This window comes from Rhinopithecus roxellana, chromosome 12 (genome assembly GCF_007565055.1).
Source record: "Rhinopithecus roxellana isolate Shanxi Qingling chromosome 12, ASM756505v1, whole genome shotgun sequence".
NCBI lineage: Eukaryota > Metazoa > Chordata > Mammalia > Primates > Cercopithecidae > Rhinopithecus > Rhinopithecus roxellana.
This window is the reverse complement of record NC_044560.1, coordinates 74,563,538-74,581,473: the sequence shown is the minus strand read 5'-3', so window position 1 is coordinate 74,581,473 and position 17,936 is coordinate 74,563,538. Positions and strand designations below refer to the sequence as shown.

The 17,936-nt window shown below is 39.9% G+C and overlaps 2 protein-coding genes and 1 pseudogene across 3 annotated transcripts in view; 2 read left to right on the top strand and 1 right to left on the bottom strand.

The window, feature by feature from the left end:
* Positions 1-17,936, bottom strand: part of ZNF738 (zinc finger protein 738) — a 452,488-nt gene that overhangs the window by 72,779 nt on the left and 361,773 nt on the right. The window lies entirely within an intron of this gene.
* Positions 1-17,936, top strand: part of LOC104657267 (zinc finger protein 708-like) — a 38,813-nt gene that overhangs the window by 15,235 nt on the left and 5,642 nt on the right. The window contains 2 exon segments of the mRNA XM_010357037.2: positions 1,101-1,227; positions 2,357-2,452. Coding sequence (XP_010355339.2) covers positions 1,101-1,227; positions 2,357-2,452 — 223 coding nt within the window.
* LOC104657259 lies at positions 6,664-7,821 on the top strand (annotated as a pseudogene).

Genomic DNA, 17,936 nt, shown 5'->3' with positions numbered 1-17,936 from the left:
TCATAAAAATTTGTCCTAGTGCAGTTGATGTTAATAATTATTTTGATTGGCCGGGCGCGGTGGCTCAAGCCTGTAATCCCAGCACTTTGGGAGGCCGAGACGGGCGGATCACGAGGTCAGGAGATCGAGACCATCCTGGCTAACACGGTGAAACCCCATCTCTACTAAAAATACAAAAACTAGCCGGGCGAAGTGGCGGGCGCCTGTAGTCCCAGCTACTCAGGAGGCTGAGGCAGGAGAATGGCGTAAACCCGGGAGGCGGAGCTTGCAGTGAGCTGAGATCTGGCCACTGCACTCCAGTCCGGGCGACAGAGCGAGACTCCGCCTCAAAAAAAAAAAAAAAAAAAATTATTTTGATTAAAGAGCTCTCTGAAAGATTTTTTCACTATAGAGTTAATTATTTTTCTGTTTATTATTAAATATCTTTATGCAGCTAATGTGCATAAATCATCATATTTTATCTGGGAGCTGCCTTTTTCTTAGGTTTTCTTTGTATACATATGTCTTTGGAAAATGAAAGCTCTTATCTTTGTTTACAGGTAAGTAAAACTGAAAAAAAAAAAAACACAGGCCCTTCTACTTACTGGATGTTTGACAAAATATTCTTTTTGGGCCAAAAATATTGGCATTATTGGTGAGCTTGTTAGGAATTCAAAAACTGAGACTTTATTCCAGATCTTCTGAAAAAATAATCTCCACTAACAAGATTTCCAGTTTATTTTACAGACTAAAATTTGAGAAGCACTTTCTAACTCAACATTTCTTTTCCATCTGAAAAATATACACAAGTCATTCTGTATGATGTATATATAGCTATAAAAAATGTACATGTTTGTGTCCATGCCCTTAAGTTTATGCTTTATGATTCAGAAAAGTAACATATATACGCTGATGTTGTGGATCTTATACTACTCTCTTTTCTCAGAGTTAGAGAATACATTAGAGAATATTTCTGGGTTGGAAATTATTTTATTGGATAATTTCAGTCACTCCTATAAGTCAGAACCAGTTCTATTTACTCTCTCATTTCACCTTGAGTCAAATTAAAAATTCTGTCCATAACCACTTGGTAAATATGTATGTGTGTATGTGTTTTTCAGGGACTATTGACATTTATGGATGTGGCTGTAGAATTCTCTCTGGAGGAGTGGCAGTGCCTGGACACAGCACAGCAGAATTTATATAGGAATGTCATGTTAGAGAACTACAGAAACCTGGTATTCCTGGGTGAGGATAAGTTTTTTAAAAAAATTTTTATTATTATTATTATTTTTTTTTTTTTTGAGACAGAATTTTACTCTGTTGCCCAGGCTGGAGAGCAGTGGCGTGATCTCGGCTCACTGCAACCTTTGCCTCCAGGGTTCAAGCGATTCTCCTGCCTCAGCCTCCTGAGTAGCTGGGATTACAGGCGTGGGCCACCATATCTGGTTAATTTTTGTATTTTTAGTAGAGACAGGGTTTTACCATGTTGGTCAGGCTGGTCTCGAACTCCTGACCTCAGGGTCCACCTGCCTCAGCCTCCCAAAGTGCTGGGATTACAGGCGTGAGGTACTGCGCCCTGCGGGTGAGGATAACTTTATTACACAATTCCTGATATACTCTAAAGGTTTCATTTCTGTTTTTGTTGCATGTTTTTTTGACAATTTATGCTTTACATAAATGAGTTTCAGATACCTATTTTTAAGAAAATGTAGGATTTATCCGTGTAGATGTTTCACCCTGACCTGAAGTTTCCATCTTTCTGAGCTGATCTGTATCCTTCACTCTAGATTAGTGGTAATTCCAGAAATTTAGTGGCATAAAATATTGTTGCCCACACCTTAAAATCTAATTGCCACCACCAGTTTTTGATTCAGTAGCACTGAGTAGTAAAATTAAGAACATACAAATTGAAAATATTTTCTTAATATTTAGGAATTTTGTTATGTTAGTATTTTGTGATTAATTTACTGGAATGTTCTATCACATTCTCTTTAAAATATTTTTTTCTGAGACAGAGTCTTGTTCTGTCACTCAGGCTGGATGCAGTGGTGCAATCTCAGCTCACTGCAACCTTTGCCTCCTGGGTTCTAGCGATTCTCCTGTCTCAGCCTCCCGAGCAGCTGGGACTATAGGTGTGCACCACCACATCCAGCTAATTTCTGTATTTTCAGTAGAGACAGGGTTTTGACATTGTTGACCAGTCTGGTCTCAAACTCCTGACCTCAGGTGATCTACCCACCTCGGCCTCTCAGAGTGCTGGGATTATCGGCATGAACCACTGTGCCTGGCCTACATTCTCTTTACTGAGAAAATTACTAGGTTGGTAATTGGAGAATATGAGCAAGATTCATGTTATTTATTTTTAATAAAACAGGTATTGCTGTCTCTAAGCCAGACTTGATCACCTGTCTGGAGCAAGGAAAAGAGCCCTGGAATATGAAGAGACATGAGATGGTAGCCAAACCCCCAGGTAGGTGAGAGTGATTATAACAGACAACACAGATGAGAGGTCCAAAGGTGAAAAGGAAAGCCAGTCCTTAAAATGTGATTTGGAAATCTGTGTTCCAAAGGAAATAGTTTCGAGGCAGCTTTTTTTTTTTTTTACTTCAACATAGGGGCATCTTCTGTCTTATGCTCTTAAATTCTTTAAAAATTCTACTTTCCCTTCAGTGATCTTCCTTCAAGTTTACAGTGAGCTAAAGTCCTCTTCATGGCATAAAAGAGATTGCACAATCTGACTTTTTTTTTTTCCATTGTTTTTGGAGAGTCAGAAATATCTGCATAATTTTGAGAAACTCTGTGTTAAACTATTTTGTTTCTCTTTTTCCATCATGTCTGAAATGTGTAAGAGTTGTGGTTTCTATTCCTTTTTTTTTTTTGGTTTATTTTTCTGCACATTTCATCCTGTTTGTATTACTACAGGCTTGAAATATAGTTTGAAATTAAGAAGTGTGATGTTCTGCTTTGTTTTTATTCCTCATGATTGCTTTGACTATTCAAAGTTTCTTGTAGTTTTGGCTGGGTGCAGTGACTCACAGCTGTAATCCTATCACTTTAGGAGGCTGAGGCAGAAGGATCCCTTGAGCCCAGGAGTTGGATACCAACCTGGGCAACATAAGGAGACCCTGTCTCTTAAAAAGATTTATTGGGCTGGGCATGGTGGCTCACACCTGTAACCCAGCACTTTGGGAGGTCGAAGTGGGTGGATCACCTGAGGTCAGGAGTTCAAGACCAGCCTGACTAATATGTGAAACCTCATCTCTACTAAGAACACAAAAAATTAGCCAGGCGTGGTGGTGCATGCCTGTAATCCCAGCTACTCCAGAGGCTGAGGGAGGAGAATCGCTTGAACCGGGGAGGCAGAGGTTGCTGCAAGCTGAGATTGTCCCACTGCACTCCAGCCTCGGCAATAAGAGTGAAACTTCATCTCGGAAAAAAAAAAAAAAAGAGTTTATTTTAGTTGCATGTAAATTTAGGGATTGTATTTTCAATTACTGTGAAAAAAAAAGCCACTGGAATTTTGGTAGGGAGTTTCTTAAATCTATAGATCACTTTGGATAATATGGTACTTTAACAATATTCTTTAAATCCATAGATATTAAATATTTTAAAACTTACTTGTATCTTTTCTAATTTCTTCATTGAAATCTTATATCTTTAATTGTACAGTTGTTTTTTTCACTTTCTTGGGTGAATTTCTTCTCAGAAATACATTATTTTAATGCTATTGTAAATAATATTGTTTTCTTCCTTTATTTTAGACAATTTAGATTTATGAAACCATAACTTGTATGTTGATTTTATATTTGCCAATTTACTGAGTGTATTTATTAATTTAGATAGGTTTTAATGTACTGTTTATGTATTTTTATATATAAGATTTTATGATCTACAAACAAACATTTTACTTAGTTGTCTTCAATTTCAATGGGTTTTTTATTTTTTGACTAATTCTTCTGCCACATACTTTCAGTGTTATGTTAAAAGAGAAGCATTGACAAGTGGGCACAATATAGTTTGGCATTGGTGTCTGTAAATTTGAAAATGCAAACGCCTCTTCAAGATTTTATAAATTGATTTCAGAAGGTAAAGATTTTTTTTTTTTTTTTTTTTTTTTTTTCTGAGACTGAGTCTCACTCTATCACCCAGGCTGTAGTGCAGTCGCGTGATCTCGGCTCACTGCAACCTCCGCCTCCCTGGTTCAAGCGATTCTGGTGCCTCAGCCTCCCGAGTAGCTGGGATTACAGGTGCATGCCACCATGCCCAGCTAATTTTTAGTAGAGACGGGGTTTCACCATGTTGGTCAGGCTGGTCTCGAACTCCTGACCCTGTGATCCACCCTCCTCAGCTTCCCAAAGTGCAAGGATTATAGGCATGAGCCACTTCACCCAGCCAATATCTTCTTTTTTGGGCTGCCAGGGTTCTTGGATGCCCTCTGGGTTTGTGGAGAGGGGTAGTAGCTTGGTCTCAAGCCTGCAGTTTCTGTACTAGGGTCCACTTTTAGTTGGCTGGTTACAAGGGGCTTGGATAGTTGTAATTCCTATTTTATTTTATCTTGTTTTATTTTATTTTTCTTTTGAGATGGAGTTTTGCTCTTGTTGCCCTGACTGGAGTGCAGTGGCGTGATCTCAGCTAACTGAAACCACCGCTTCCCAGGTTCAAGTGATTCTCCTGCCTCAGCCTTCTGAGTAGCTGGTATTACGTACATGTGTCATCAGGGCTGGCTAATTTTGTATTTTTAGTAGAGACAGGGTTTCACCATGTTGATCAGGCTTGAACTCCTGACCTCAGGTGATCTATTCACCTTGTCCTCCCAAAGTGCTGGGATTACAGGCATGAGCCATTGCACCCAGCTTCCCATTTTGTTTTTAAACAGACTGAATATCCTTCAGAATTTTGCTCTGTAGGGCAGACACTAGGGCACGTTTCTACATTCAGGTCTGCATATGGTTGGGCTTTATATCAAAATGTGGGTGAGTATGGCTTTCACTGAGTACCAAAGAGGATTTCTACAGGTCATTGTTTAGGTTTCTCTGTAGGCAGAACTGGCCATGAACTGTGGCCCATGGAGCTAGAACTGAGTCATTGAACTGTTTCAGGGACCACAGTGAAGGCCAAGGTCTGCTGCAGGCCTGCCTGTATGGCTATAAATCGATGTCTTACTCCAGGCCTCTGAAAGGGCAGGACCTCTCCCATACTGTGCCTGGGAGGAATTTGGGATGATTACAGAGGAAGTTCAGAATTCTCAGTGGGGGCTGGGTGTGGTGGCACACGCCTGTAATCCCAGAACTTTGGGAGGCCAAGTGTGCAGATCACCTGAGATCAGGAGTTCAAGACCAGCCTGGCCAACATGGCAAAACCTGTCTCTACAAAAATACAAAAATTAGCTGGGCATGGTGGTGCATGCCTGTAGTCCCAGCTACTCGGGAGGCTGAGACAGAAGAATGGGTTGAACCCAGGAGGTGGAAGTTTCAGTGAGCTGAGGTCATGCCACTGCACTCCAGCCTGGGCAACACATGCCTCAGCGAGATTTTGTCTCAAAAAAAAGAAAAAAGCATATATAGATATATGAATTCTCAGTAGAACCAAGTTGAGTGGGCTGTTTTCTTACCTGTAGCCAAGAACAGGGGTCCTGTAGTTTGCCACCTGAATGAGGGCCTGGCTTCTGAAAAGAACACTCCTTAATTTGGGGCTTTAGCAGAGTTTCACTTCTCCCTTCCTGGATCTCAGAGCTCTCTTAAAGGCACTTATTTTGGAGATGGGGCTTTCTACATAACTCAGGCTAGTCTTGAAATCCTAGCCTGAAACAATTTTTCAACCATGATGTACCATGTAATTCTCATTACAGGTGTGAGCCATAATGCCTGGCTCTCAAAGGCATTTATGTCAGGAATGGCTGACACCTGTGGTCTCAGCTACTTGGGAAATTAAAGGGGTAGGATTATTTGAGCCTGAGAGTTTGAGTCTAAGTGAGCCATAATTGTGCCACTGTTCTCCAGCTTGGGTGATAGAGTGAGATCCTGTCTCAAAAAGAAGCTATACATTTCAGGCATGTTAAGTATATTCACATTGCTATGCAAAAGACTTTTAGAAATTTTACATCTTGTTAAACTAAAACTCAAATACACACTAAGTAACAATAACTTATTTTACCCTCTCTCCACCCCTTGACAAATACCCTTCCACTTTCTGTTTTTATGAGTGTAACTACGTAAGGCATCTCATATAAGTGGAATTATACAGTATCCATCATTTTGCATCTGGCTTATTTCAGGTGACGTAATACTCTCAAAGTTTATCTTAAAATATGAACAGATTGGCTGGGCACCGTGGCTCCCGCCTGTAATCCCAGCACTTTGGGAGGCCGAGGCAGGCGGATCACCTGAGGTTAGGAGTTCGAGACCAGCCTGGCCAACATGGTGAAACCCTGCCTCTACTAAAAATACAAAAACTAGCTGGGTTTTGTGGCACATGCTGTAATCCCAGCTACTCAGGAGGATGAGGCAGGAGAATCCCTTAGAACCTGGGAGGTAGAGGTTACAGTGAGCCGAGATTGCACCACTGCACTCCAGGCTGGGCAACAGAGCGAGGCTCTGCGTCAAAAAACAAAACAAAAAAGTGACAAGATTTTGTAAGAAGTCTTTTAAGACTGAGTAGCCCCTTCTGCATGGTCACGCCAAGCCAGTGCCTGGACCTGGAACTGGGCCACAGTCCCCCAGCTTCGCCCACCACCTCCCTACCATGGACCCCCGCAAAGCGAATGAGCTTCAGGCCTTTGTGAAAACGTGTGAGCAGGATCTGAGTGTTCTGCACACTGAGGAAATGCGCTTCATGAGGGAGTGGGTAGAGAGCATGGGGGGTAAAGTACCACCTGCTACTCAGAAAGCTAAATCAGAAGAAAATACCAAGGAAGAAAAACCTGATAGTAAGAAGGTGGAGGAAGACTTAAAGGCAGACAAACCATCAAGTGAGAAAGTTATCTAGAAATTGATAAAGAAGGTGTGATTGAACCAGACACTGATGCCCCTCAAGAAATGGGAGATGAAAATGCAGAGATAACAGAGGAGATGATGGATCAGGCAAATGATAAGAAAGTGGCTGCTATTGAAGCCCTAAATGATGGTGAGCTCCAGAAAGCCATTGACTTATTCACAGATACCATCAAGCTGAATATCCTCGCTTGGCCATTTTGCATGCCAAGAGGGCCAGCGTCTTCGTCAAATTACAGAAGCCAAGTGCTGTCACCCGAAACTGACAGAGCCAATGAAATAAATCCTGATTCAGCTCAGCCTTACAAGTGGCGAGGGAAAGCACACTCATCTTCTAGGCCACTGGGAAGAAACAGCTCATGATCTTGCCCTTGCCTGTGAATTGAATTATGATGAAGATGCTAGTGCAATGCTGAAAGAAGTTCAACCTACGGCATAGAAAATTGCAGAACATCAGAGAAAATATGAGCGAAAACGTGAAGAGCGAGAGATCAAAGAAAGATATAGACCAAGTTAAGAAGGCTCAAGAAGAGCATGAGAGATCCCAGAGGGAGGAAGAAGCCAGATGACAGTCAGGAGCTCAGTATGGCTCTTTTCCAGGTGGCTTTCACTGGGGAATGCCTGGTAGTTTTCCCAGAGGAATGCCTGGAATGGGAGGGGGCATGCCTGGAATGGCCGGAATGAAATTCTTAGTGATCCAGAGGTTCTTGCAGCCATACAGGATCCAGAAGTTATGGTGGCCTTCCAGGATGTGGCTCAGAACCCAGCAAATATGTCAAAACACCAGAGCAACACAAAGGTTATGAATCTTATCATTAAATTGTCAGCCATATTTGGAGGTCAAGCGTAATGCCTGTCAGGCCTCTGAGCCCAAGCCAAGCCATCGCATCCCCTGTGACTTGCATGTATATACCCAGATGGTCTGAAGTAACTGAAGAATCACAAAAGAAGTGAAAATGGCCAGTCCTTGCCTTAAGTGATGACATTACCTTGTGAAAGTCCTTTTCCTGGCTCATCCTGGCTCAAAAAGCTCCCCCACTGAGCACCTTGTGACCCCTACTCCTGCCCTCCACAGAACAACCCCCCTTTGACTGTAATTTTCCTCTACCTACCCAAATCCTATAAAACAGCCCACCCTTATTTCCCTTTGCTGACTCTTTTTGGACTCAGCCCACCTGCACCCAGGTGATTAAAAAGCTTTATTGCTCACACAAAGCCTGTTTGGTGGTCTCTTCACACAGATGCGCATGGCAATGCCCTTCTGATAAATAAAACCCTTGCTGAAGGAAAAGCAACATAGATCACCTTATGGGTGTCGCAATAATACAAACCAATGTACCTCTGACCATCTCATCAAGAGAGCTGGGGTGCTTTGAAGATAATCCCTACCCCTCTCCCCCAAATGCAGCTGAAGCATTTTACAGTGGTTTGCCATTAGGGTATTCATTCAGATGTTTTCCTACTAGGAATTACAAACTTTAAACACTTTTTAAATCTTAAAAATATTTAAAATAAATTTAAAGGGTCTGTTAATTCTTATATTTTTCTTTACTAATCGTTTTAGATTTTTTTTTCTTTGAATTACTGGGCAGGGAAGATACTTATGTAGGGAAGATTATTGCTCCAGCTTGAGTGAAATAAAAGTTATTAGTGCGAGGCAAACATAAAAAAAGACTGAACAGTATTCCATTGTATGTATATGTTACATTTTTTGAAGTATTTGTACATTAAGGAACATCTGGGTTTCTTCAGCCTTTTGACTTTTGTGAATACTGATACAATAAACATAAATGTTCAGATGTCTTACAGGTCCTGTGTTGCAATATTTTGAATATAGATTAATAAATAAAATTGCTGTATTTGCTGATAATTCCATTTTTAATTACTTAAGAAACATTTATAACTGTTTTTCTTTTTTTTTTGAGACAGAGTCTCACTCTGTCGCCCAAGCTGGAGTGCAGTGGCGCGATCTCGGCTCACTGCAAGCTCTGCCTCCCGGATTCAAGTGATTCTCCTGCCTCAGCCTCCCAAGTAGCTGGGATTACAGGTGTGCACCATCACACCTGGCTAATTTTTGTATTTTTAGTAGAGATGGGGTTTCACCATGTTGGTCAGGCTTTCGACCTTGAGATCAGCCTGCCTCAGCCTCCCAGAGTGCTGGGATTACAAGTCTGAGCCTCCATGCCTGGCCAGCATTTATAACATTTTAAAACAATGGCTGCATCTTTGTTTTATACCAACAATCAACAGGGGTTTTATTTTCATTGCATTATCAACAGATTTGGTGTTTTTCATAAATTTACAGTGGCCATTGTAGTAGGTGTGAGGTGATTTTATTTTTCATTTTTATGTGTTTGTCTACAAATTATTAATTTTGTTTTTCTTTTCAAATACTTTTTCCCATTTGGGTAATTTTTTTAATGAAAATTCAGTTCAATTATTTTTTCATTAATAAATCAATTTATTCAGCTTTATTCAGTTTTAAGAGTTGTTTATATATTTTGAATATTAACTCATCACTCGTCTCTTGGGATTTGCAAATATTTTCACCCATTTTCTAGGAGGCATTGTCTATGGAATGTTTCGATGTGCAGAAATTTTGAAGTATAGTGCAGTTAAATCTTAATGGTTATAGTTATAGTTGCTCATGCATTTAGTGTCGTATCTAAAAAAATAGTGCGAAGACCAATGACATGCCTTTTTCCTATATTTTTTCTAAGAGATGTTAGTTATCTTTTCATGTCTTAAGTGTTTAGTTAAACCTTTTTTTTTTGTATTTGGTTCAAGGAAATGATCCAACTTTATTTCTTCAGTGTCGATATCCAGTTTTTGACATTATTTTTTGAAGAGAATATCTTTGCTCTGTTGTATGCTCGTGGCAACTTTGTGGAAGATTATTTAATCTTATACAGAAGAGTTCATTCTGGGCTCTCTATTCTGTTCTTTCATCTGTTTATCTTTGTGTCAGTACTACATTGTTTTGTTTTTGTAGCTTTTAATATGTTTTGAAATCAGAAAGTATAATGCCTCTTTGTTCTTTTTCAAGGGTGTTTATCTATAGTTTATAATCAAATTAAAATTTTTTTTGGCCAGGTGCAGTGGTTCACACTTGTAATCCCAGCACTTTGGGAGGCCAAGGCACGCAAATCATGAGGTCAGGAGTTCCAGACCATCCTGGCGAACATGGTGAGACCCTGTCTCTACCAAAAATAAAATATAAAAATTAGCTGGGCGTGGTGACGGGCACCTGTAATACCAGCTACTCAGGAGGTTGAGGCAAGAGAATTACTTGAATCTGGGAAGCAGAGGTTGCAGTGAGCTGAGAGCATGCCACTGTACCACTGAACTCTAGCCTGGCAATAGAGTGAGACTCCATCTAAAAAAAAAAAAAAAATTCAAACTATATTTCTGTAAAAAACTGTGTGATTAGGGTTTTTATAGAGATTATATTAAATTCATTCGCCACTGTAGGTCATAGTAATGTCTTTTAAAAATTAAATTTTTTGACCCTGGAGCAAGAATACATTGAAGAGTGACTGGGTGCAGTGGCTCACGCCTGCAATCCCAGCACTTTGGGAGGTTGAGGTGAGAGAATCACAAGGTCAAGAGATCGAGACCATCCCGGCCACCCTGGTGGAACCCCGTTTCTACTAAAACTACAAAAATTAGCTGGGCATGGTGGCACACACCTGTAGTCCCAGCTACTCAGGAGGCTGAGGCAGGAGAATCGCTTGAACCCTGGAGGCAGAGGTTGCAGTGAGCTGAGATCACGCTATTACACTCCAGCCTGGTGAGAGTGAGACTCCATCTCAAAAAAAAAAAAAAAAAGAATATGTTGAAGAGTGTGTTTTAATTTCATATATTTTTGGATCCGCCAGTTTTACTTTGATTTTTAATTCCTACTTCCTTTCAGTTTTGGTCAGAAAACATAGTGTATAATTTTGGTCTTCTTAAATGTATTTGTTGTTATTTTGAGGCAGCATCTTACTCTGTTGCCCAGGCTGTAGTGCAGTGACATGATTTTGGCTTACTGCAACCTCAGTCTGCTGGGCTCAAGTGCTCCTTTTACCTCAAATTTTTGAGCTGGGACTACAGACATACACTACTACCCCTGGTTAATTTTTTGATTTATTAGTAGCGACAGGGTCTCATTATGTTGCATAAGCTGGTCCCAAACTTTTTGCCCCATGTGATTCTCCCAAAGTGTTGAGATTATAGGTATGAGCTTCTGCACTCAGCCGGTATTCATAAATTTAATATGACTTAGTATGTGTCGTAACAGAACATACCAGGAGCAAGTAAGAATATTGTGTGTATTCTCTGGCTTTTGCCTGGAACGTTTGGTACATGTCTGTTAAGCCTAGTTGGTGATATGATATGGTTGGCCTAAGGTTAGAGGATGTCCACTTTCTCTAAACCTCATCCTTGAATATAATCCTCCTGTTTGATGTGGGACCTGATGGGATGTGTTTGGGTTATGGGGGAGCAAATTCCTCATAAATGGCTTGGCACCATCCTTTTGATAATCAAAAAGGCTACACTCTATTGATTCAAATGAGAACTGGTTGGTTAAAAAAAAAATCTGGCTTCTTCACCTCACACTTACTCTGTCTCTTACGTGTCCAGTTATACTTTGCCTTCCACCATGATTATAAGCTTACTGGGATGCTTACTCACCAAAAGCAGATGCTGGCACATATGTCCTATACGGTCTGCTGAACTGTGAGCCAAATAAACCTTTTTTCTTTATAAATTACCTACTCTCAGGTATTCCTCTATATGTAAGATAATTAATACAGTCTATAATGTTATCTGAGTTTTTTGTTTTCTTATTTATTATTGCAAATGGGGTGTTGGTGTTTACAGTTACTATATTGCTATGTATTTCTTCACTTTTGTCAATATTCGCTTCATACATTTTGCAGCTCTGATGTTTTATACATACATACATATGTATAGAGGGATATAATAGTTATAGATTCCTGGTAAATTGACCTATTTTTATCATTATATAATATCAGTTTTGTTCTCATACTAGTACTTGACTAAAAGCATATTATGTCTAATATAATTATAACTGCCTCACCCAATTGTGGTTACTATTTGCGTGAAAAATAAATTTTTTCTATTATGTTACTTTCAGCCTATTCAATGCAATGCTAAAACCAGTCTTTTGTAGGCAGCATATTGTATGCTTTTTTCTAAAGTTACTCAGGCATTTTGTTTCTTTTTCTTCTTTATAATTTTATTTATGTATTCATTTATTTTAATTTTTTTTTCTTTCTTTTTTTTTTTTTTTTTTTTGAGACTGAGTCTCGCTCTGTTGCCCAGGCTGGAGTGCAATGGCCGGATCTCAGCTCGCTGCAAGCTCCGCCTCCCGGGTTTACGCCATTCTTCTGCCTCAGCCTCCCGAGTAACTGGGACTACAGGCGCCCGCCACATCGCCCGGCTAGTTTTTCTGTATTTTTTTAGTAGAAACGGGGTTTCACCGTGTTAGCCAGGATGCTCTCGATCTCCTGACCTCGTGATCCACCCGTCTCAGCCTCCCAAAGTGCTGGGATTACAGGCTTGAGCCACCGCGCCCGGCCAATTTTTTTTCTTTTTGAGAAAGAATCTCACTCCATTGCCCAGGCTGGAGTACTGTAGCCTGATCTTGGCTCACTGCAACCTCCACCTCCCGGATTCAAGTGATTCTCATGCCTCAGTCTCCCAAGTAGCTGGGATTACAGGCATGTGCCACCACACCCATCTAATTTTTTCTATTTTCAGTAGAGATGGGGTTTCACTGTGTTGGCCAGAGTAGTGTCAAACTCCTGGTCTCAAGTGCTCCACCCACCTTGGCCTCCCAAAATGCTGGGATTACAGGCATGAGCCACCATGCCTGGCCTGTTTATTCATTCAGTTTTGAAATAGGATTTCACTGTGTCAATCGGGCTGGTTTTCAGTGGCATGATCATGGCTCACTGCAGCCTCAACTTTCCGAACTCTGATGATCCTCTCATTTCAGCCTCTCAAATAGCTGCATTACAAATATGTGCCATCACACCCAGCAAGTTTTGTTGTATTTTTTTTGTAGAGACAGGGTTTTGAGATGTTGCTCAGGCTGATCTCAAACTCCTGGGATCGAGTGATCAGCCCACTTTGACCTCACAACGTCCTGGGATTATGTTTCTTTCTATTAAGTAGTTTAATTAATTTGTATTTAAAATGATTGCTTTAAAATAGAGTTACTGTGATCAGTTTTACTGTTATTGTTATATGTTTCTTGTAGATATGCTTTTTTCTCATTTCTTGTTTTATTGCATTTATTTTTGTTCTGAGTAGTGACATGCTTTGGTTATTTTTCCATTTCCTTATTTATACTTTCATAAATATTATCTTTGTGATTGTCTTGAGAAATGGAGATTACATAAAACATTTTAGTATGAAAATAATATATTTTATTTTATTTTATTTTTTTGAGATAGAGTCTCACTCTGTCACCCAGGCTGGAGTGCGATGGCATGATCTCGGCTCACTGCAACCTCCGCCTCCCAGGTTCAAGCAATTCTCCTGTCTCAGCCTCCCAAGTACCTGGGCTTACAGGTACCTGCCACCACACCCAGCTAATTTTTTGTATTTTTAGTAGAGATGGGGTTTTGCCATGTTGGGCAGGCTGGTCTCGAACTCCTGACCTGCCTCAGCTTCTCAAAGTACTGGGATTACAGACGTGAGCCACAGTGCCCAGCCAAAACTAAAATGATATATTTTAATCTCATAACAACTTCGATTTAATACAAAAGCTATAACTTTATGTTTTTCAGTAGTTGTTGATATTAAAGGTTATTTTATACTATGTATCTACTACCAGATTTATATTTTATATTTCATATTCTATAGAAGTAGTTTAAGGATTTTATGTACCATCATTATGATAGCAAATAATTCTATATGTGTCTGTATATTTACATGTAATAGAGAGCTTTATTTTATATATGGTTTTATGATGCTGGCCAGCATCATTTTAATTTTCAAAATAATAGGCTCATTTTAGTATTTCTCTTTGCTTATATGTAGAGTCTCACTGTGTTGCTCAAGCTAATCTTGAACTCCTATTCTCAAGTGATCTGGCTGCCTTGGCCTGCTAAAACTGTAGGATTCATAGGCCTGAACCACTGTGCATGGACACCATATAGTACTTTTCATAGGACTGTGCTAGTAGTGATGAACACCCACAACTTTTATTCTGGAATCTTTATTTTTATCTTGTTTTTAAAGTAAAATAATTTTGGATCAAGTGTTATTAGTTAGAAATTTTTTTTATTACATCAAAATTTGGAAAGTTCTTAGGTTTTTCTTTTCTTCTTTGAGACTAAGTCTCACTCTGTTGCTCAGGCTGGAGTGCAGTGACGTGATCTCGGCTAACTGCAATCTCTGCCTCCCGAGTTCAAGTGATTCTCCTGCCTCAGCTTCCTGGGTAGCTGGGATTACAGGCACGTACCACCATGCCCAGCTGATTTTTGTTTTTTTGTTTTTTATTTTTGAGATGGAGTCTTGCTGTGTCGCCCACGCTAGAATGCAGTGGCTTGATCTTGGCTCACTGCAACCTCCACCTCCCGGGTTCAAGCAATTCTCTGGTCTCAGCCTCCCGAATAGCTGGGATTACAGGGGCCTGCCACCACACCTGGCTTTTTTTTTTTTTTTTTTTTTTTTTTTTTTTTGTATTTTTAGTAGAGATGGGGTTTCACCATCTTGGCCAGTCTGGTCTCGAACTCCTGACCTAGTGATCTACCTGCCTCGCCTCCCTAAGTGCTGGGATTACAAGCGTGAGCCACCGTGCCCTGCCTAATTTTTGTATTTTTTTAGTAGAGATCGGGTTTCACTGTGTTGGCCAGGCTGGTCTTGAACTCCTGACCTCAAATGATCTGCCCACCTTGGCCTCCCAAAGTGCTGGGATTACAGGCGTGAGCCACCCTGCCTGGCTCTCAGTTTGTTCTTATCTTGAAGTGTCCTCATATTACTTTTTCTCTGTATTCTTTTTCTAGGATTTCTTTCATGAATATATTAATCAACTTGATGATGTCCAATAAACTTTACGTTTCATGTTTTAATTTTGTTTTGCAATTTTCTATTTTTGAGTTACATATTTTAGGTTATGCCACCTCACACCAATTAATTGTGTTTTTATGTTTAATTTGTATTATAATTGTGTATGACAGGCTGGGCATGGTGACTCATGCCTGTAATCCCAGCACTTTGGGAGGCCAAGGCGGGCGCATCATGAGGTCAGGAGTTCGAGACCATCCTGGCTAGCACAGTGGAAACCTTGTTTCTACTAAAAATACAAAAAATTAGCCGGGTGTGGTGGTGGGTGCCTGTAGTTCCAGCTATTTGGGAGGCTGAGGCAGGAGAATAATGTGAACCTGGGAGGTGGAGCTTGCAGTGAGCCGAGATGGTGCCACTGCACTCCAGCCTGGGTGACAGAGCGAGACTCTGTCTCAAAAAATAATAATAAATAATAACAATAAATTGTGTATGACAATGATTAACTCAATATAATTTAAGACAGTGTCGGGGAAACTTAAATATGAATCAGCCATATGTCTACTGCCAATATAATTATCTCTATTTGTTTGTCTGTGTAAATATTATCCCTGTTTTTTTTTTTTTTTTTTTTTTTTTTTTTTTGAGGCAGAGTTTCACTCTTGTTGCCCAGGCTGGAGTGCAATGGTGTGATCTTGGCTCACCGCAACCTCCGCCTCCCCGGTTCAAGCAATTCTCTTGCCTCAACCTCCTGAGTAACTGGGATTACAGGCATGCACCACCATGCCTGGCTAATTTTGTATTTTTAGTAGAGATGGGGTTTCTCCATGTTGAGATTGGTCTCAAACTCCTGACCTCAGGTGATCCGCCCACCTTGGCCTCCAAAAGTACTGGGATTACAGGCGTGAGCCACCTCGCCTGGCTTTTTTTTTTTTTTTTTTTTTTTGAGACAGAGTCTCACTCTGTTGCCCAGGCTGGAGTCCAGTGTCTTGACGCCTGGCTAATTTTTTATTTTTAGTAGAGATGGGGTTTCTCCATGTTGGTCAGGCTGGTCTCGAACTCCTGACCTCGTGATCTGCCTATCTCGGCCTCCCAAAGTGCTTGGATTACAGACATGAGCCACTGCACCCAGCCTATCCGTGCATTTTTTTTTGTAACTTGTGTATTTGTTGTGTAGGTGTGTTGTGAATGGTTGATTAATCCTAAGTGAATAGTGATAGAAATTCTAATATTAACGTTCCATTTATTTGTGAATCTCTATTATTTTTAGATTTAAAGATGTTTTAAAACTGTGATAACTCTTTATCTCTTTTAAGTATTATTGTTTACTTTTATTTGTCAAAAACACGCAGCAAAATTTAGAATTAAAAAAACAATTTTTTTTTTTTTTTTGAAATGGAGTCTCACTCTGTCTCCTGTGCTGGAGTGCAGTGGTGTGATCTTGGCTCACTGCAACCTACGCCTCCTGGGTTCAAGGAATTCTGTTGACTCAGCCTTCTGAGTAGCTGGGATTACAGGTGTGCATAACCACACCTAGCTAATTTGTTGTTGTTGTTGTTTTAGTAGAGATGGGGTTTCACCATGTTGGCCAGGCTGGTCTCGAACTCCTGATTTCAAGTGACCCATCTGCCTCAGCCTCTGCAAGTGCTGGGATTACAGGCATGAGCCACTGCACCTCACCTAAAAATTTTTTAAATATTTAGTTTTTTCATATTAATTATATTTATATTGGTATGCAACATATGCTAAAATGTTTTTATCTTGCAAAGCTAAATCTGTGTTTTTTGTGTGTGTGTGTGTATGAGACAGAGTCTCACTGTCACCCAGGCTGGAGTTCAGTGGTGCAATCTCGCCTCACTGCAACCTCCGCCTCCCAGGTTCAAGCAGTTCTCTGCCTTAGCCTCCCGGGTAGCTGGGATTACAGGCACCCACCATCATGCCTGGCTAATTTTTGTGTTTTTAGTAGAGATGGGGTTTCACCATCTTGGCCAGGCTGGCCTTGATCTCCTGACCTCGTGATCCACCTGCCTCGGCCCCCCAAAGTGCTGGGAGTACTAAATGATTTTGTAACAGAAATTTGCATTGCTTTTACCTATTGGCTTTGAGTAACAGTGCTGCAGTAATTATGGATATGCAAATGACTCTTTATATGACCATATATGTGAAAGTTCATGTGCTGGATTCTCTTTTATTTATCTACTTTCTTATCTTTATATTCATACAAAATTGTTTTTATTATGTAGCTTTGTCATGTGTTTTGAAGTAAAAAACTATAATGCCTCCAACATTGTTCCTTTTTTTGAAGATTGTTGAGTATAGTCTCTTGAGATTCCATATACTTTTGGGGTTGCTGTTTCTATTTCTTCAGAAATGCAATAAGAAATTTGAAAAACATTACATTAAATCTTTAGATTACTTTGAGCAGTATGGAAATCTACACAATATTATTTCAACCTTTGAACAAGAGCACACTCAAAATGTGTTGTTTAATTTCTATGTATTTGTGAATTTTTCCGTTCTTTAAATTATAATCTCATTCCATTTTGGTCACAGAAAGTAATTCATAAGATTTCTGTTTTAAAAAATGTGTTAAGAATATTTTTTGGCCTAACAGATGGTCCTTTCAAGGAGAATGTTGTGTGAGCTATCGGGAAGGGTATATATCCTGATGTTCGACTCTCTATACCTTTGTTAGAAATAATTGTTCCATACCGATTTCAAGTTTTCTATTCCTTTGCTAATATTCCATCTTGTTTCATTTTTATTAAGAAAATGGGGTCTTGATATATTCTATAATTATATTGCTCTCTGTGTGTTTCTTCAATTCTGTCAATATTTGTTTTATATATTTGAAACCCTAATGTGAGATGTGCACACGTACACACACACACACACACACACACACACACACACGTCATTGATTCCCAGTAAATGAATCTACTA